Source organism: Budorcas taxicolor, chromosome 13 (genome assembly GCF_023091745.1).
Source record: "Budorcas taxicolor isolate Tak-1 chromosome 13, Takin1.1, whole genome shotgun sequence".
Taxonomy (NCBI): Eukaryota; Metazoa; Chordata; class Mammalia; order Artiodactyla; family Bovidae; genus Budorcas; species Budorcas taxicolor.
In genome coordinates, this window is record NC_068922.1 from 65746156 (window position 1) to 65766510 (window position 20355).

The following is a 20355-nucleotide window of genomic DNA, read 5'->3' on the forward strand; positions in this document are numbered from 1 at the left end:
ACGGCACCCTCTTAACTATAGATAAGGGCAACCAGAGGTTTGGGTAGACAGACGGGGGCCCTTCCTGGGGGGGGGGGTTGCTATTAATTGATTCTGGACAGGAGTCCAGAGTCACCCCAGGAGACCAGGGCTAGATCAAGAAGGGAGAGAAGGAGAAGAGCGTGTCTATTTACTGTTCATTAATTCATTCGACAATTTTTTTTTTTAGCTGTGTCCGGGAGCATGTGGGATCTTAGTTCCCTGATCCAGGATCAAACCTGTGCCCCCTGTATTGACAGCATGAAGTTTTAACCACTGGACCACCAAGGAAGTCCCTTATTTGACACATATTTACTGAATATCTGCCATGCACCAGGTCCTTGTTCATAGCTGGGGATATGTCAGTGAGCAAGACAGACAAAAAACCCTGGTCCCCTTGAGCCTCCATTCCAGTAGCAATAAAACAAACAGATATGTGAAATACATGAAATGTCATTAAGTATATGAAATATTCCATAATAATAAGTGCTATGAAGAAGAAGAGAACCATGAAAGGAGTTAGGATGTGCTCCACTGGGTGGTCAAGGAAAGCCTCAGGGAGGAGGTAGTATTTGGGCAAAGTCCTGAAGGAAGTAAAAGAATAAGTCATGTGAAGACCAGGTTGAGGATTCCAGGGAACGACGACAGCAAATGCAAAGGCCGTGAGGTGGGAACATGTCTGTCTGAGGAAGAGCAGGAGAGCCAGGAAGAAAGTGAGAGGTACGGGGACCAAGGCGGGTTGACCAGGTGTTGTAGGGACTTCCGCTTCTCTCTGGGTGACGTGGGAGCCAGAGGAGGGCTGTGCTAAGGAGTGACACTGACCTGACTTCCAATTTTGTGAGATCACTCTGGCTGCTGTGTTAGGATACTTTATAGGGTAGAAACAGAGCTCCACAGCACCAGGGGGCACCATCCACATGGAGTACACGCAGCCTGGTACCCGCCTGTTTTGAATAGAAGATGCTCGGTGGAAAGGTGCAAGGGCAACAGTGGGAAGACCAGTTAGGAGGCTGCAGTGACGATCCAGGCAAGAAGTGATGATGGTTCAGATGGGGGTGGTGACAGGGCTGGGCAGTGCGGCTGGGGCAGATTTGGTAGGTTCCAGATAGATTCACAACATGCAGGAAAGGCCATGGAAGCCAAGTGCCTGGACAAGCTTTCCAAGGCAGTAGGCAAAGGTCAAAAGGAGAGATACGGCCTGAGGGCTATAAACCCTGGCAACTGTGACCTTAAGGGGTCAGTTCAGGAAGAAAAGGAGGGTCCGGCCAAGGACACTGAGAAGGAGCAACCAGTGAGGTGGAAAGAAAACCAAGAGAATATGGTGTCCTAAAAACCAAATGAAGAAGTTCCCAGGGTCAGGGCAGGCACTGGGAAGTACGTGCGGGTAGAAGGGCCTGTGTGAGTAAACACCCAGTTCCATCCTTGGTCACCAGTATCTAAACACACAAACTTAAACAAATGTATTTATTTGCTTATTTCATTTTGGCCGTGCTGCATCTTTGCTGCTGCATGCCAGCTCTCTCTAGCTGCAGTGAGCAGGGCCTATTCTCGAGTGGTGGTGCCTGGGTTTCTCACTGCAACGGCTTCTCTTGTTGAGGAGCCTAGGCTCTAGGGTGTGAGAGCTTCAGTGGTTGTGGCACACAGGCTTAGCTGCCCTGTGGCATGTGGAATCTTCCTGGACCAGGGATCCCATGCCCTCTGCATTGGCAGGTGGATTCTTAACCACCGATCCCCAGGGCAGTCCAACAGGCAGACTTTATTATCTGTATACACAGGTGCGCAATTCTTTCTCTGAAATTCTCTGAGCCCAGGTGTGCTTGGAATTCAGAATTAATCGGGATTTGGAAAGATAATATGGTACCCACACTGTATATTATATAACAGCCCCGTCTGGAGTAACACCCTGTGCTCACCAACACCAGTATTTCCCCTTCAAACATGTGAATACTAGTGAAATGGGATAAATAAAGGTTTTGCTGCCAAATGAATCTCAGGTTAACTTTTTCCATCTGAGTTAGACTCAACAAAACAGTTCTCAGAATTTCTGTATTTCAGAACTGAGGACAAGGAATCAAAGATCTTTATCTGTAGTAAAATGGGGGTAGTACTTGTTTCCAAATCATAGGGTATGTGTGGATACCTAATGCAATTATCCACTGAGAGCATTTGACACAGAGCCCAGGACACTGTAAATACTCAATATATGAGGGGTTATCATCCACATGAAGTGAAGTCGCTCAGTCATGTCTGACTCTTTGCGACCCCATGGACTGTAGCCTACCAGGCTCCTCTATCCATGGGATTTTCCAGGCAATAGTACTGGAGTGGATTGCCATTTCCTTCTCCAGGGGATCTTCCCGACCCAGGGATTGAACCCGGGTCTCCCGCATTGTAGACATGCGCTTTACCTTCTGAGCCACCAGGGAAGTCGTATAGTTTCACTTCTGCGTATGTGGACATATATGTTCTTTCAAAGTATGAATATGTATCGCTTGTTATTTGTACTCCTGGGCCCTGGGCCCATGCACCCGAGTGCGTGTGTGTTCAGCTGTGTCCACCTCTTTGCAACCCCATGCGCTGTAGCTCATCAGGCTCCTCTGTCCATGAAGTTTCCAAGAATACTGGAGTGGGTTGTCATTTCCTCCTCCAGAGGATCTTCCCAATCCAGGGATGGAACGTGGGTCTCTTGCATCTCCTGCGTTGGCAGGTGGATTCTTCATGAACTGAGCCACCTGAGAAAGCCCCTTATTCATATAGTTATATATGTTATAGTATATATGTCATATATATATATAGTATATATATATATAGTATAGTATATATGTCATAGTTATATGTATTTTATTATGCATTTATGTATATATATTTTTATACACTGGGCTTTATATCATATTTTATATGTGTGTATATATACATATATTTTACAATATGGGTGGTTATGTTTATTTCTTATTAATTATGTCTATTTCTAGCCATTCCCTTCTAGGGGATCTTCCTGACCCAAGGATTGAATTCGGGTCTCCTGCATTGCAAGCAGATTCTTTACTCTCTGAGCCACCACGGAAGCCCCTACACTTATTTTTTATTTATGTCTATTTCAGTAAGTACGTATGTTTCTATTTATTATAGGTATATATATCATTTCACTTTCTATGCTTATACCTTATTTTTCTCCCAAAGTAAGTTTCTGTTTCTCTCTGTTATTCCAGTACATTGAAATGGCTAGAAAGATTTTCACCAAATACAGAGAATTTGCTTGCAACAAACTGATTTAAAATACAGGCTATATGGCCTGTAGACATTTCTGGGGGCAAAACATCTCCCCTATGAAAAACAGTGTAGAGGTTTCCCCAAAATTTTAAAATAGAACTCCTATATGATCTAGCAATCCCACTTATGGATATATATCCAAAGGAAATGAAATTTGGATCTCTGTGTGTTCACTGTGGCATTATTCACAATAGCCAAGATACAGAGACAGACAACCTAAGTGTCTGTCTGTGAATGAAAGAGCAAAGCAAATGTGACATATGGACGCAAGGAACTATTACTCAGTCTTATAAAGGAAGGAAATCCTACTATCTGTGATAATGTGGATGAACCTCGAAGACATTATGCTAAGCAAAATCAGCTAGAGACAGAAACACAAATACTACAAGATCTCACTTATATATGGAATCTGACAAACTCATATAAGCAGAGAGCAGAGTAGTGGTTGCCAGGGGCAGGCACAGGGAGGGATTAAGAGTTCATGGGTAAGAGTTTCAATTTTGTAAGATAGAGTTCTGAATGGTGGTGATGGTTGCACAAGAATGTGAATTAATGCCACTGAATTGTAAACTTAAAAATGGTTAAAATTTATGTTATATATATTTTACTATAATTTAAAAAATAAATTAAAAAATATATAAAAAAACAAACCACACTGGGCTTCATCCAGAGGCTTGTGTGGGACTTCCAAACAGGAGGGGTGGTCCTGAAGCAGACAGTGGTTTCAAATAGTAGTACCCAGGGGTGGGAGGGAGGCTCAAGAGGGAGAGGGCATATGTATACTTATACAGGATTCATGATGTTGTAAAGCAGAAACTAATACAATATGGTAAAGCAATTATATTCCAATAAGTAAATACATGGATAAGATTAAAAAAAATAATAATAGTACCCAGGTGTCACAAAGAGTGATGCTCAAGGGGCAGCCATGCTGGGCTTTCAAGGTGCTTCTCATAGGGGCACGTTTGGGTCAGACATTCCTGGACAAGGGCAGCAGGGAGCATGTCCACTGAAACTGGTCAGCAACTCTCTCTCGAGGCCCTTCAGGAGTAAGCGGGTGGCCTGTGAGAAGAACCATGAGCTCTGCTGGGGGTAGGGGAGGGAACGCTTGCTACAGATTCAGTTCTAACCACCATCCCCTGCTATTGGGACATTCAGGCTACTCTAGGGGACCCCAGAGAGGGGTACACTGGGGTGGCCACTAGTCTCCATTGACTGTGGAATGAGTAACTTGAATGAGAGAAGGGCAAAGCCTGGTCTAGACCAGAGGTACTCAAAAGGCCAGGTGAGCAGTGCCAACTCAGGTGGATGTGACAGGTATGACATCCTTACCTGTCCCCTTCTCCCAGTAATGTGAGCGTGCTGGCTGACTGTGACAGGAGAATGAGGATCTGAGGTCAACCTGCAGCCTTCACAGGCTGCGGGACCACGTGAGTCCTTCCCAACCTTCACACATTCCCAAAGCCCCACTAGTCCTATTTCCTGCCACACCCAAATACCACCTGTACTATCACTGACGCTTTTAAGTCAACCTACTCCTTCTGGTTAAATAAATAAATGTAAAAAAGAAAGGTGAGGGACTCCTCTGTTGGTCCAGTGACTTAAGACTTCAAGCTCTCAATGCAGGGGGCCCGGGTTCAAGCCCTGGTCAGGGAATTAGATCCTACATGTTGCAACTAAAGATACTGCATGCTACAACTAAGACTCAGCTCAGCCAAATAAAGAAACATTTTTTAAATAAAATTAAAATTAAAAAGGAAGTTGATATTATTACTAAAAATGGAGAGTCACTGCCAATTACCATTGTCAAAGATAATATTAAAAATAAATTAGGGGCTTCCCTGTTATCTCAGTAGTAAAGAATCTGCCTGTCAATGCAGGAGACATGGGTTCAATCCCTGATCTGGGAGGATTCTGCATGCCTATTAAGCAAAAGCCGGACACAAAAGACTAGACGTCTTTATAAAGTTTTAGAATAGGTGAAATTAATCCACGGTGTTTATGAAGCCAGGACAGTGCTGACTGCTGGGATGGGCTTATCACCTGGGGAACTGAGGAATGTTCTGGGGCACTGGAAATGTGCTCATTGTAATCTGGGGGATGCTATACTGTGTATCTGTGGGGTGTATACTATAAAACTTCATCAGCTGTACACGTAAGATGTGTGCATTTTACTGTATAAAAACATTAATATATCATATTTGCATAGAACTGGCCCCCAAGGAGACTTCCTCCTGGCGAGTCTGGGACCAAGTCTTCACCACAGTATCCCCAGCACCTGCCACAGCACTCAGTGAAGAGCTGGCTCTCAACAAACTGATGTGAATGAGTGAATGAATGCAGGGATGGAAGCTGCAAGCTGATGGCTTGGATCTGAGTCCCAGGGCTGTGTTGACCCAGCTGGGTGCTCCTTCCCCTCCTCTCTCTTCCACCCCACTCCCACCCCAGTCCCAGTCCCAGGGGAACCATACCTCAAGGAAGTCATCCCCCTCGCTGGGCAAAACCTTGCCCTGCCGCCAGCGCTTGAGGAACCACCTGAGCTTCATGAAGAGCAGGAGGAAGTTGTGCTTGAACTGCTGGGACTCCTGCACCAACATGTTCTTCTCCTGGCTCCAGAATTTCTGCTCCAGCCTCCGCTGTAGGCTCAGACTCTGGAGCTCAAACTCGCGCCGTAGGAGCGCCCTCTGCTGGTCCTCTTTCAGCTGCAAGAGGGACCAGAGTGTGAGCCACCCCGGCTGTCTTGGGGACCCCGATTCTTCCCATTCCAGGCCTCAGATAAAGGCAGAAATTACATGTGGTGCCTAGTGGTGACCTTGCTGGGGATTCTGTCACTAGCAGTTCATTCTATTGAAACAGACACCTCCCTCTGCTACTCCAGGGAAAGGAAACTCATAAAAACAACAGCAACCACAGTAATCAGTGGAAGCGCTGGGATCTGAACCCGCTCTGATTATAAAAACACTGGCTTTATCTAATGAGCCCAGGTGAGCTTCCCTGGTGGCTCAGATGGTAAAGAATCTGCCTGCAATGTAGAAGACCCAGGTTCATAGGCCTGGGTCAGGAAGATCCCCTGGAGAAGGGAATGACTACCCACTCCAGTATTCTTGCCTGAAAAATCCCATGGACAGAGGAGCCTGGCAGGCTACAGTCCATGGGGTGGGAGAGAGTCGGAAAGGACTGAGCAACTAACACTTTCACTTTTTCACAATGAGCTCGTACTGGGCACCAGTGTTTCACATGGACTCTCACATTTAATGAGACACCTGGGAGGGTGAGTGATGATGGCAGGGAGGGGTGACCCAACATGCAAAGCAAAGGCCATGCTTGGGGTGAGGAAGGCTGCTGACATGAATACCCTAGGACGCAACGAGGTATCATGGCTCAGAGGAAACCAATAACCTGAATTAGAATCCCAGCTCCACCTCGCCCTGCAAGTGGAGTCCTGGGCAAAGCACTTTGGCCCTCTGGGCATCAGTTTTTCCAGGTGTAAAAGGGGGACACCTCACAGGGGAAAACATGAGGATTAAAGGACATGATGTGTGGAAAGTGCATTGCAATCCTGACATAGAGTAAGTGCTTCATAAATGATTTCTACTAGCAGAACTACCATCTTGATTACCAACTAGGGCTATGGACTTTCTAATACAGAACTTCAGCTCTGAGGGGGGCAATATTTCATAGATGGGACACTGAGGCCCCAAGAGAGAGGATGGGCCTCAGGTCACACAGTCCATGACAAGCCCAGGATTCCAGCCCAGCACAGTTAATGCATAAGCACCAGTGCAGCACGCCTGCAAAGACACAGGCTGCCCTTCACATGCTTGCCTCTGAAAACCCAAGGACCGCCAGGGTCTCCGCCCTCAGTTCAGGGAAGAGAGGCTGCAGTAGGTGCGGGATAGGACCCCACCCACCTGCACCATTTTCTGATTGAAGCTTTCGGCCTCCTCCTTCCGGAGCTGCCGCTCCTGGGAGAGCTGCTCTTGCAGGCCCCGGAGGCTGTCGTGGGCCTCGGCCAGCACCAGCTGCAGCTCCTTGATCTGGGGTTGAGATGAGGGACACAGATGAGGAGCAGGGAGAGAGCAGAAGGACAGAAACTGGAGTCAAAGGATGACAGTCAGAGGGGAGCAAGACAGCAGGAAGTCAGACCCAAGCTATCCTTCACGTATACTCCAGGCATGATGGCAGGTCCCTACTTCAGTGGGTTGTCATGACGATGAAATGAAACAGTGCACATCAAATCTAGCTATTATTAGAATTTTAACTTGATACTTTCTGGCGAAAATTTATTTGAAGAAAATAATATACTATGAAAACTAAGTGTATTTACAAAAATGTTCCTCTCATTGTTTATAACTGTAATAATTTACAAACAGCTTAGGTAAGTCAGGGATCAAACATATGTGTTTAATGGGTCTATACGTATGTAAAAATCCATTCAACTGTACACTTAAGGATAGTGCCCTTGGTAATTCTCTGGTGGTCCAGTGGTTAGGACAACGTGCTTTCACTGCCGAAGGTGCAGGTCAGGGAACTAAGATCCCACAAGCTGAGAGGTGTGGCCAAAAAAACAAAAAGGATAGTGCCCTTTACTATACGTATATTTTTATGCTATATTTCAATAACAAGTTAAGCAAACTAAACATTCACAGTAGTTAACTATGTGTTAATCTTGTGATCTTGATTTTCTTTTTCCATCCTTATGCTATGCTATTTAGGGATTCTGTTATAATTATTTGCTGTTTATAATGTAAGAAACTCCTATGAAAAAGACAATAAAACTCTACATTTTCAGGGGAAATTCTGTTTATAAGGATTTGGAGCTAAACAGGCAAAACAAATCTATCTGGTTAGAAGTCAGGATGTGACTAAATGGGGACTAGAAGGGAAGCCTCCAGGGACAGGTCGTGGGTTATTCATTGATCTGCTTGCTGATTACATAGGAGTGTTCAGTTTATGAAAATTACTTGAGGGACTTTCCAGGTGGTCCCGAGGTTAAGACTCTGCACTCCCAATGCAGAGGGCCCGGGTTCTGAGGTCCGTAGCCTAGACTTTGTGCTCTGCAACAAGAGAAGCCACCGCAAGGAGAAGCCTGCACACTGCAAGGAAGAGTACCCCCTGCTTGCTGCAACGAGAGAAAGCCGGCAGCAACGAAGCACAGCCAAAAATAAATTAAAAAAAAAAAAAAACTTCCTCAGATGAGTTTATAAACTTCCTGTCATCAGGTCCTGAGAATGGCCCAAACTTCCTTGTTTCTCATCCAGCCCTTGTTGCCAGGAAGCGTGGAACCAAAGGAAATACTCAGAATCCATATCAACACCGGCTAAGATTCTCCACAGGTCACTCTGTTCTTGAGTCACCTCAGCCACTCTCCTCCTACCCCTCGCCCCTGCTTCTGTGGGCCCAGGCCCACCTCAGAGGCGTAGGAATCATTGTCTTCAGCTCGGTAAGGTCTGAAGCTCCGGCTAGGGTCAGATTTGGAGTCCAGGTCGCTGGTGTGGAAGGCCTCTCGTATCCTGGGCTCCCATTCTGGCAGGTCCCTGAGGTCAGGAGGCTGCACCTAGAGGCCCAAGCAGAAGAAGCTAAAAGTGGCCCTGGGGAGGGGCATATGGGGGTGCCAGAAACAGCGCCACTCCAGGTCCCAGGCTCTGTGGGAGCCTCTGACCGGGCACCTGAGGGCAGGGACCTAAGTGGACTCACCTCCGGTGATTGGCAGACTGCAACTTCTCCATGAATTTTTTCTTTTAATGAATTAACTTTATTTGACTGTGTCAAGTCTTAGGGGCTTCCCAGGTGGCGCTTGGCAGAATGCAGGAGATAAAAGAGACTCAGGTGGGAAAGATCCCCTGGAGGAAGGCATGGCAACCCACTCCAGTATGCTTGCCTGGAGAAGCCCATGGACAGAGGAGCCTGTATCTATCAATGGTCAATGACTAAAGGAACTGTGGTATAGTCACTCCATGAGGTCATACCCGGTCAGGAGAATACTCGGAACTACTTCTACCTGAGACAGCAAACGTAATGGTGAGTGAAAGAAGTCAGGCACAGGTGAGTGTGTTCTGTGTGATTCAATTTATGCAAAGTTCAAAGACAGAACTGAATTGAGAGAAGGGTTACCCTTGGGAGTGGGGACAGTGGCTAAAAGGGGACCTGTGGAGGGGCTGCTGGGGTTCTTGTCATCTTGATGATGACATGGGTGTGCTCACCTTGGGAAAATTCATTAAGCTGCCCATTTGTGTTTTGTGTGTTTCTTTGTATGATATGGTTCAGTAAAAGGTTTATATATATGTGTGTGTATATATATACACAAATATATAAAAAGTTACAGGGGAGTTCCCGGTGGTCCAGTGGTTAAGGGGCTTCCCAGTGGTGCTAGTGGTGAAGAACCAGCCTGCCAATGCAGGAGACTTAGAGGCCAGTTCGATCCCTGGGTTGGGAAGATGCCCTGGAGGAGGCCGCGGCAACCCACTCCAGTATTCTTGCCTCGAGAATCCCAGGAACAGAGGAGCCTGGCGGGCCACAGTCCATGGGGTCGCACAGGGTCGGGCATGACTGAAGCGACTTAGCACAGCACAGCCAGTGGTTAAGACTTTGCACGCATCCATTGCAGGGGGCGTGGGTTCGATCTCTGATCAGAGAAGTTTTGCCTGCTGCACAGTGCGGCCAGGGGGAAAAAAAAGCAATAGGGCCCTTGATTGGGACCTCTTACCTGGAAGTCTGAGCCAAGGTCTTTGGCCAGAAGAATCTCCTTGGAGGGCCCCTGGGAGCTCAAGGCAGGCAGTGTGGAGAAGGGCTCCGGAGGCTCCTTGACGGGGCCCCCGAGGACCGAGTCCGCCTTCCTCGTGAAGGCGTTGAGCTCCTGCTGGAACAGGCTCAGCCGCACCAGGAGAGCGTGCATCAGCTTGGCGTCCCTGGGGCCCTCGCTGTTGTTGTCTGGGGCCTCGAGCAGCCGGAAGTCGACGCACTCGTTGTCCAGATAGGGGCGCAGGCCGGCCGAGAAGCCGTTGGCGTCGGCCACCAGGACGTCGATGGCCTTGCTGACCAGGACGGCCTGCTCCCGCAGTCCCGGCAGGGCCTCGGCCTCCCGGGCCCGGCAGAGCCGAGTGGCCGTGGGCCCCGGGGCCTCGGCCAGGGAAGCTGGCACGCACTGGGCGGAGTCGCCAGCCTCGGCGTCCGTCTCCAGCATGGGCCGCGTGCTCTGGCAGGAGGCCAGGTCACACCGCTGGAGGTTGGAGAGGAGCACGCGGTTCTCATACTGCAGCTTCTTGACCTTGCCGCTGAGTTCGCCGATCTGCAGCTTGGCGGCCGCCAGCTCCTCCTGCGAGGGCTCGCTGAGCACCGAGCAGCTGTCCTCCGACAGCGTCACGTCCAGCTCGTGCTCCGAGCGGTACTTGGCCAGCTCGCTCAGCAGCAGCTTGTTCTGATCCTCCAGCTCGGCAGAGGAGCGCCGCAGCAGCTCGGCTTCCTCCTCCACGAACTGCAGGTGTCGACGCAGCTCGGCTAGGCTCTCCCCACACTCGCCACCGCCCAGCGCGGAGAAGGCCAGGCGGGCCTCTGGGCCCCCGCAGCCGCCGCCGTGATCCTTCATGTCGTCCATCTCAGCCCGCAGGCCGCGGTTCTCCACCTCCAGCTCCACGATGCGGCGGCTCAGCAGGTTGGCTTCCTCCTCCACCAGCTTCAGATGCACCTTGAGCTCCGTCTCCCGCGAGTGGGGGGCATCCGCCAGCTCCTCCGCCGAGAGGGCGCCGTCTAGGTCCCCGTAGAGCGAGCGGTATTTGAGCAGCTCCTCCTTCATGCCGTCGTTCTCCTTGGCCAGCTTGGTGAGCTTCTTGCACATGAGCGCCGACTCTTCCTTCGCAAAGTGCAGCTGGCACTTCAGGTCCGCGCTGTCCTCCTGGGGCCGGAGGGGGAACAGGGAACAGGCAGGAGCCAGGAAAGTTAGTGTTGGGAGGCTCAGCCACACCGTTTCGGGGAACTCTAACTACTGGGTGCTGGGAACAGAGTCTTAATGCTTAAGCACTGGGGGTCCAGAGCGGAGGCAGAGAGGTGGACGCAGCACACAAATGGGGCACACATATAGCAGCCTGAGGAATCCAGGAGGACTTCCTGGAGTAAGTGACATTCTGTCAGGGTGACTGTTGCTGCTAGTACTACTACCATTGCTACTGCAGTTTTCTCATCTGTAAAATGGGGCAATAACACCGCTCCCAACAGACCACAAAGAAAATGAAAGGAGACAATATAGAAAAAGTGCCTGACACCCTGATCATCCAGAACCACTCGAGACTAACTGTATTCTGTGCCTGACCTGTGCTACAGACAGCACTATACAGAGCAGAGCATGTGAGAACCATGGGTTCAGGGTGTAGTTTGGAGAAGTAAAGCTGGCATCAAAGCGAAGAAAATGAACAAGGGGAGGACGGAGTAGAAACAGGGGAGGGGTGGACACCTTTGGGGACTCCTCGGGCCACTTGTTAAGCCAGGGGCCTTCAGACTAAAACCTGCCGCTTGGGGTTATGCCGCCTGCGGCTGTGGAGGCTGACCAGAAGTACCTGCACTGAAGGCTTCTTGTCCGTCTTCCCCAGGGAGCGCGTTCCTCTTTTCTTCAAGGAGTGCTGGATGAGGATTACAAATAAATTGAGCTGAAAGCTCACAAGGGTGATGCACATCCAAGAGCAGTCACAGCAGCCAGGGTTCCGCTGAGACCCCTCCCCTCCCCTCCCCAGCCAACCCAGCCCAGCCCAGCCATGGCCAGCCTTGAGCAGCGCCAACTGCTGAGTTAGAGGAGCCTTAAGACCACCCAGTGACTGCAAATGGAGAGCCAGGTTCACCTGCCCAGGGTTCCTCCCCTCTCTCCCACCCCGGAATTATGATCTAATCGGCTTGAGCCCAAGACCTGGAAAATCTGGGTTTCCATTCTTGTTTGTCTTTCATTCATTCACCAAAGACTCCCTGAGCACCCATCATGTGCCAGGCAGAGTAACGCATGGAGAATACAGCAGGCACCATGACAGACAGGGTACCCCAGGGGGATATTGGAGTGTTATGCCCAGATCTTCCCCTTAGTACTAGAACATTCCTCTAGTCCCCCTTCCAGTGATGGTCACTGGCTGAGGGCAACCACCTCATCCAAGGTCTTGTGCCCTCCCTGTGGGGGTGAGGGGGCAATGGGGGGAAGCCACATTCAATGACTAGTCCATGCCCTCTTCCCACACCAGCTCCAGAGCTCCCCACGGGGTCAGCTGAGGCCACGAGTATGAATGCTCTCCAACTCAGCTTCTCCTGCTGCCTCCATCTCTGATGGCGTTATTCCAGGAGGACACTTCCATAAGCCTCTGCATGTGAATCTCCATCTCAGGGGGAATCCTGAGCTCAAGGAACTGGCACTGTAGTGAGGACTTTAATTCAGAGTGGATATTAATAAACAGTAATATTTCTCTTATATTAAATGAAATAAGTCAGACAGGGAAAGACAAATACTATATGATATCACTTTTACATGGAACTCTAGGTGGCTTCCCTGGTGGCTCAGATGGTAAAGAAGCTGCCTGCAATGTGGCAGACCAGGGTGTCATCCCTGGGTCGGGAAGATCCCCTGGAGAAGGGAACGGTAACCCGCTCCAGTCTTGCCTGGAGAATTCCATGGAAAGAGAAGCCTGGCTACAGTCCATGGGGTCACAAAGAGTCGGACACAACTGAGCAACTAACACACATTAATAAACAAAATGAATATGGTAAAACAAATCATAATTATATAAGAGGCTTAGAAATGATGAGGAACTGATTATTTTTTTTACAATGTAAATGGTAGGTTTTCGTGCAGATTAAAGCAAAGTAAGGCTCTGATAATCATCATGATTCAAAAACACAGAAGCAGGGATTTTCCTGGTGGTCCGGTGGTTAAGACTCCATGCTCCCAGTGTAGGGGGCAAGGGTTCTATCCCTGGTTGGGGGAACTAGGATCTCACACGCTGCACAATGAGGCAAAAAAAAAAAAAAAAAGCACACAAAAATACAGAAGCAATAGGGGAAGAAATTGATACATTTGATTAGATAAGCAAATTCTACCTGGGGCAAAGAAATGCTCTAAGAAAAGTAAAAATATAAATGACTGGGAAAAAATATTTGCAGTGTATGACACTGACAAATGGTTAATATCCTAAATATATAAAAAGAGTCACAAGATAAAGTCCAACAAACCTACAGAGAAATGGGCTAGAGAGATGAAAACCAGTTCACAGGCAAAGAAGGGTAAATGGCTCCAACCATAGGAAGATGCTCACCCTATTCATGGAAGAGAAATGCAAATTAAAACTACACTGAGATACAATTTCTCACCTATCAGATTGGCAAAAATCCAAACATCTGACAACACATTCTATTGATGAAGCGATGGAAAAACAGGAACACTCAATATCAGTGGCAAGAACGCAAAATGGCACAAGTTCTATAGAGGGGAATTTGAGGAATTGTTACAATCATCTTTTCTGAACTTTCTCAGCATTTAAAAAAGTCACTCAAAGGCATGAGTCCATTGAACACGTCTTCCCTTGAGAGAAGTGAGTATTTCACTTAGTGGAGTATAAAACCACTTTTGGGTTGCATTTGACTTTTCAAGTCGGGCAGGTAATCTTTATGCATGCTTCCAAGTAGTTTGAATACATGTGCTTCCTGTCCGCCACCTCTCACACCCCACCCCTGGAGGTGAGAACCTTCTCTTTACTGAAGGCAAGAGAAAGGTCCCACAGCAAAACCAGAGCTGACCTGGGACCAGTTCTGGACAGAACTCTTGTTCTAGCTCCAAAAACCTGGAAGGAGAAAATGTACCTTCTTCAACAGAAACCAGAGTGGACTCAGCACAGTGGCTCTCAACCTGGGGGCAAACCAGAATTACCTAGGGGAAATTTTAAAAAGTGATACCCAAGATCCCAGCCCCAGAGATTCCCACATCATTGGTCTGAGTAGGTCCCAGGCATCAGTATTTTTAAATAGCTTCCCAGGTGATTCTAATGTGCAGCTAAGGTTGGAACTACAGAGCTGAGGAGGAAGATGAACCCGAGACAGGCTCTTAAGTTTATCTTAGAGCCCAATCAAATCCTAAAGAGACCTTTTGAAATGTAAATGAGGCAGGAAGGCAGAGGCTGATATTTCAGACGCTGGGTCCCAAGAGTAGGAAGGCAGTATTTGAGAAGGGCTGATGGGGGAATCTTTCAAAAGCTAGGAGGTAAGAGTAGGGAAGGCGGTGAGGGTCACAAAACAAGTCTTTCCACCAAAGAGCTCCTCCCACAAAAGAGGTCTGGGAAGGGGATGCTCAGAGAGAGACCCCCTCCCGCAGTGGTGAGGTGGGGGCTCTGGAGTCAAGTGGTCAGGGTTGCAGATCTGGGCCTGCCTATCACAAGCGTATTGGGCTTCCCTGGTAGCTCAGATAGGAAAGAATCTGCCTGCAATGCGGGAGACCCGGGTTTGGTCCCTGCATCAGGAAGATCCCCTGGAGAAGGAAATGGCCACCCACTCCAGTGTTCTTGCCTGGAAAATCCCATGGACAGAGGAGCCTGGCGGGCTATAGTCCATGGGGTTGCAAAGAGTCGGGCAGAACTGAGCATAAAACACGTTCACTTTCACATCACAAGCTGATGGGTGGGTCCGGGAACTCAGGTGGGACGCCTGGGTGAACCACTTCCTCTCCCAGAAATTCCACTCCATCATCTACAAAACTGAGCTACAGATGAAATGACTACTGCAGACCTCTTGGAGGAGGGAAGTGGGGTGACAGGAAGGGGAGCCAGGGGTTCCCGGAGGCACTGAGAGGTCCCAGCCATCACATGTAAAGGACTGAGATGATATAAAACCTGAAGTCATTAAAAAGGGCAGTGGGAGAGTGAAATTCACTGACATGATAAACTCCGAGACAGAAGGAAGGAAACTGTAAAACAAAACCTGCAACCCAAATGTCCACCAACTGATGAATGGATAATAAAACATAGTATATCCACCCAGGGGAATATTAGTCAGCCATGGGAAAGAATGAAGTCTTGATCGATGTTACAACATGCTTGAAACACTGTGCTGAGTGAAGGAAGCCTGTCACAAGAGGACACATCGCATATGATTCCATTTACATGGAAAGTCCAGAAGACGCAAATCCACAAAGGCCAAAAGTAGATTCGTGGTTGCCAGCGAGGGAGAGGGAGTAGGGAGTGACTTGATGGCTTGAGGTTTCTTTCCAGGGCGATGAAGATGTTCTGGAACTAGCCGTGATGGCTGTGCAACTCTGAGTACTCTAAAAACCACTGAACTCTACCCTTTAAAAAAGACAACCTTTATGGTAAATGAATTATATCTCAAGCAAGCTGTTATTTAAGACAACCTAGAGGGGGACATTGGAGAAGGAAATGGCAACCCACTCCAGTGTTCTTGCCTGGAGAATCCCAGGGACGGGGGAGCCTGGTGGGCTGCTGTCTCTGGGGGTCGCACAGAGACGGACACGACTGAAGCGACTTAGCAGCAGCAGCAGCAGAGGGGGGCTTCCCTGATGGCTCAGTGGATAAGAATCCACCTCCCTATGCAGGAGACACAGGTTTGATCCCTGATCTGGGAAGATCCCACAAGTCGTGGGGCAACGAAGTGGCTGCACCAGAACCATTGAGGCTGGGCTCCACGTGCCACAGCTGCTGAAGCCCACACACACTAGAGCCTGTGCTCCGCAACAAGAGAAGCCACTGGAATGAGAAGCCCACGCACCACAACTAGAGGAGCCCCCGCTTGCCACAACTAGAGCAAACCCCAAGTGCCAACAAAGACCCAGCACAGCCAAAAAATAAATACAGAAATAAAACGATTTTTTAAAAACTAGAACGTGTTACCATCTTTATAAAAATAAGACTCGTGTGTGTGTGCATGTGGGTATACATGTGTGCGTGTGCCTGGTGGGGGGATATGATTTAAAGAATATACACCCAGCTGGAAACAAGGAGAGTCCAGAGAAGCTGCACTTTTCACCTTTCTTCCCCCACATGGTTTTGAGAGGAGCGAAGACATAATCCACCAGAGTTTTCTCTTTAAAGGTTTTTAAAAATTACATAATTTTTTAAAAGTAAATTCATACATAAAGCTATATTCTCACTGTAAATCTATACTATGCTGACAAAGCAGGAGTCCCCCTGTTTATACCTCCACCCATTCTCCTGAGGGTGACCACAGCCAAAGGTTGGCTGGAGCTCCTTCTAGACCTCTGGCTCTGTGTTTAAAATACTGAAATAGATGGTGTTCTTTTAGACTTTCTTTCCTTCCTATGTTTACTTGGCTCTGTGATCTTTGATTTTTATAATAAGCACCTTAAGCAGAAGAAAACCCCCAAACATCCAGCATTTAAAAAGACAGCCTGTGTTCACACTACATTATCATGTATGTTACAGAAACTGTGCTTATAACATAATCCCATCTTTATTTTGAAAAGTACATACAGAAACAACTATACATTGTAAAGCATAGAGAAAGGCCTGAAAAGGCACAAACTAAAGCAAATCATGGGTTAGGCTGAATCAGGCATCGAATTGAGGGAAGTGGTTAGGGGAGGCTTTCTTCTTTTATGTATGGTTTTTATCATTTCTTATATTTTGGAGAGCATACTCACATTCGTTTAACTTCAAAAAAACCCCAAAGGGAATACAGTTCAGCTCAGTTTAGCTGCTCAGCCATGTCCGACTCTTTGCAACCCCATGGACCGTAGTACGCCAGGCCTCCCATTACCAACTCCTGGAGTTTCCTCGAGTCGGTAATGCCATCCTCTGTCGTCCCCTCCTCTTCCCGCCTTCGATCTTTCCCAGCATCAGGGAATACAGTGAACCCATTAACCGGCTGTTTCACCCCAGGCAACCAAGGCAACCAGAGTCTGCAGTGTCCAGCCTTAGAGGTATGCTAGGCATGCATTTGTGTTTTTGTAATGAAATTTTTGTTTCACTGACCTTGTATTACTTTTCTAGTCAAAACAAATGCATATGTACATTTCAATATGTGTGCAAACACAGAGAAAAACATACCGGAAATACAACAGATTGGAAAGAACTCCGACCCAAATAGTAATCTGGTAATTACTCAGAGGAATTCCCTCTGAATAGTGGGCTATAGGTGAAACTTTTTCTCCTTATGGCTTCCTTGTATTTTGTAGTCTTTCTCTACTAAGCATATGTTAACTGTCAGGTGGAAGGAGAAAGTTATAGTAAAGGGTTTTATTGTGCTGTGTTTTTTTTAACGTACTTTCTCCGAGGAAAGTCATGAATGCCTTTTCAATAGGCAGAGGGGGAGCTCTGAGTGCCCACCAGAAAGGGAGGGCAGGACTTCCCTGGTGGTCCAGTGGCTAAGATTCCAGGTTCCCAATGCAGAGGGCCTGGGTTCAATCCCTGGTCAGGGAACTAGATCCCACAAGCCACAGGTAAAGATCCCACATGCTGCAACTTAGACTCAGTGCAGCCAAATAAATAAAAATAATTTTTTTTAAAAAAGAAAGAAAGTGCAGGCGGTGGGCAGAGAAGAGGGGCTGAAGCAGGAAACCTTTTCAGGACCAGAGTGGCTCCAGTCTTTTCTGGACAGAACGGACCCTGCCCCAACCCCATCTCAGCCACGTGGGCTCCCACAGTGCTCTGAGGCTCTGGAGGGAAAACAAGGCAGGCTCACAGAGCACACAGACCTTCCTCCCCTCTGCAAGGCAGCAGCTGGTCAGGCGGGACTCCCTCCAGGGAGTCAGGGCCGTCAGAGCCCCTTTGTGGAGCCCCTGGGGGCAGACGTACTGTTCCTGAGCCTTGGAGGGTGGGATGGGGCGGGGTGGGGCAGGACAACGCCTGAGCACCCACAGGAATGGCAGTCACATGTACCGGACCCCAAGGGCACACTCCTTGGCTGGCAAGCAGCAGGGGGCTTCCCCACCCACAGAGCAACGCACAAGGCTGCCTCTGGGCAGCCAGGGTGGCGCCTCTAAGCATCGTTGGTCTAACGGCTCCTAGTAGCAGCAGGAGCTCTGTCCCCACTTGCCCTTCTCTCCCTTCTTGGGGAGACCAGGATGGTGCCCGTGCCTCTCAGCCTGCCCTGGAGAGGCTGCCGAACACAACTGCAGCAGCCCCCTGCCTGCTAACACCCTCCATCCTGCCAGGAAACAAAGACCAACCGTCAAGGAATAAGATGAGCCTTCTGCCAAAACAGTTGGGTAGATTTTCACCCAGTTTAGAGGGGATGTTTGGAAAGGTCTCCTGAAAACACAGACTGTGCTGTGTGGATGAAATTTCCTCTGGAGTGGTGGTGGTGGTGGTGGAGGGGGATCTGGGTTGGGGTGCATCTCAAAGACTGAGGCCTTCTTGGCTGAAGAAGCTAGAGAGTGGGTGTGGTTCCCGGCTGGGGGAGACCACTGGGGAGGAGGAAACAGAGAGTGGTTTGACAAGGGCCCCAGATCAAATCACTGGGACAGACGCCGCCAACTACAAGCGCAGTCTTGCAACTTAACTGCTCCTTCTGTGGGCAACTGGCAGCCTGATATGGAGAGCTTCTGGCTAGAGGCAGCAGAAGCATATTCACTTATGACTTATTTTTTAAATTTTATGTTTTGGCTACGCCTCGTGGCCTGTGGAATTGTAGCTCCCTGACCAGGGATCAAACCTGCACCCCTGCATTGGAAGTGGAGTCCTAACCACTGGATCGCCAGGCATGTCCCAGAAGCATAGTTATTAGATTAAGGGAAATACTTCTTCGGGACCACAGCCACCATAGAGGTTGTCAGGGTGCTGATGCAATACCAACAACCAGCATTGATCAAGTCCTTACCTGCTTTGTCTTGATCAGTTCTCACAAATACCTCTAAGAAGCAGGGATTCATAGTCCCATTTTATAAATGAACAAACTGAGCACTAGAAGGGTTACACGATTTGCCCAGTGCTACAGTTACTTGCCAATAAGTGGCAAAGCCAGGATGCAAACCCAGGCCCACGTGACTCTAAGTTCAAGTTTGTCCTGCAGCACACAGGCCATAGCAGGGCTGCACGAGATGATGAATCCAGCAGAAGGAGATGGGAACCCAGGTGAACTGATGCCCTTCTTACCCCATAAGAGTGGGAATCAGGCCAAGAAGCCCGGGCCAGAGAAGGAGGTCCTCACTGGAGTAAGCAGCCCCTTCAGAGGTCCTGAAACACAGCAGGGTTCCGGGAAGGCCCCTGGATGGGGCAAGGAGCACAGGGGCATCACCATGAGAGTCAGCGTGCCTTTGAAAGATGCAAAGAGTCCTTTCTCCTATCCCATCTACATACAGCAGGTCCACTCCAGGTATACACCCAAGAGAACTGAAAACATGTCCACCCGAAAACCTGTACACAAGGGTTCACAGCAGCATTAGTACATAACAGCCCCCAAAGTGGAAACAAACCCGATATCCATCAACTGATGAAGGGACAAACAAACTGTGGTCTCTCCATACAAAGGCTTATTATATGGCCATGAAAAGGGATGAAGTACTGACACCTGTCTCAACATAGACCTTGAAAACATGATGCTAAGTGAAAAAAGTCAGTCACAAAAGATCACGTTGCATGATTCCATTGGGATGAAATGTCCACAATAGGCAAAACCATAGAGACAGAGAGTCTCTATGTCACTCATACTCTCACACATGAGAGGTTGCCACGGGCTGGAGGGAGGGCGGAGTGGGCAGTGACTGTTGACAACAGAATGTTCTGGATTAGATAATGGTGATGGTTGCACACCATTATGAATATATTAAAACCCATGGAATTGTACACTTGAAAATGGTGAATTTTCCCCTGGTGGTCCAGCAGTTAGGGCTCCACACTTTTACTGCCAACAGCCCGGGTTCAATCTCTGGTTACAGAGCTAAGATCCCACGAGCCAAAATAAACACATAAAATGCTGACTTTTATGGTATGTGGACTATATTGCAATTAAACAATGGCCAAGAGGAGTACCATCTATAAAACGTGGACAAAATGGGAATTCCCTGGATGTCCAGGGGTTAAGACTCAGAGTTTTCACTGCCAAGGGCCCGGGTTCAATCCTGGGTGGGGGCACCAAGAT

General features: G+C 48.5%; 1 protein-coding gene across 1 annotated transcript in view; it reads right to left on the reverse strand.

The window, feature by feature from the left end:
* Positions 1 to 20355, reverse strand: part of SOGA1 (suppressor of glucose, autophagy associated 1) — a 66545-nt gene that overhangs the window by 14016 nt on the left and 32174 nt on the right. Inside the window, exons 4-8 of the mRNA XM_052651157.1 lie at positions 11838 to 11900; positions 9995 to 11179; positions 8699 to 8845; positions 7200 to 7325; positions 5760 to 5990 (exon numbers count right to left, since the gene is read on the reverse strand). Coding sequence (XP_052507117.1) covers positions 5760 to 5990; positions 7200 to 7325; positions 8699 to 8845; positions 9995 to 11179; positions 11838 to 11900 — 1752 coding nt within the window. The remainder of the gene's footprint in view (positions 1 to 5759; positions 5991 to 7199; positions 7326 to 8698; positions 8846 to 9994; positions 11180 to 11837; positions 11901 to 20355) is intronic.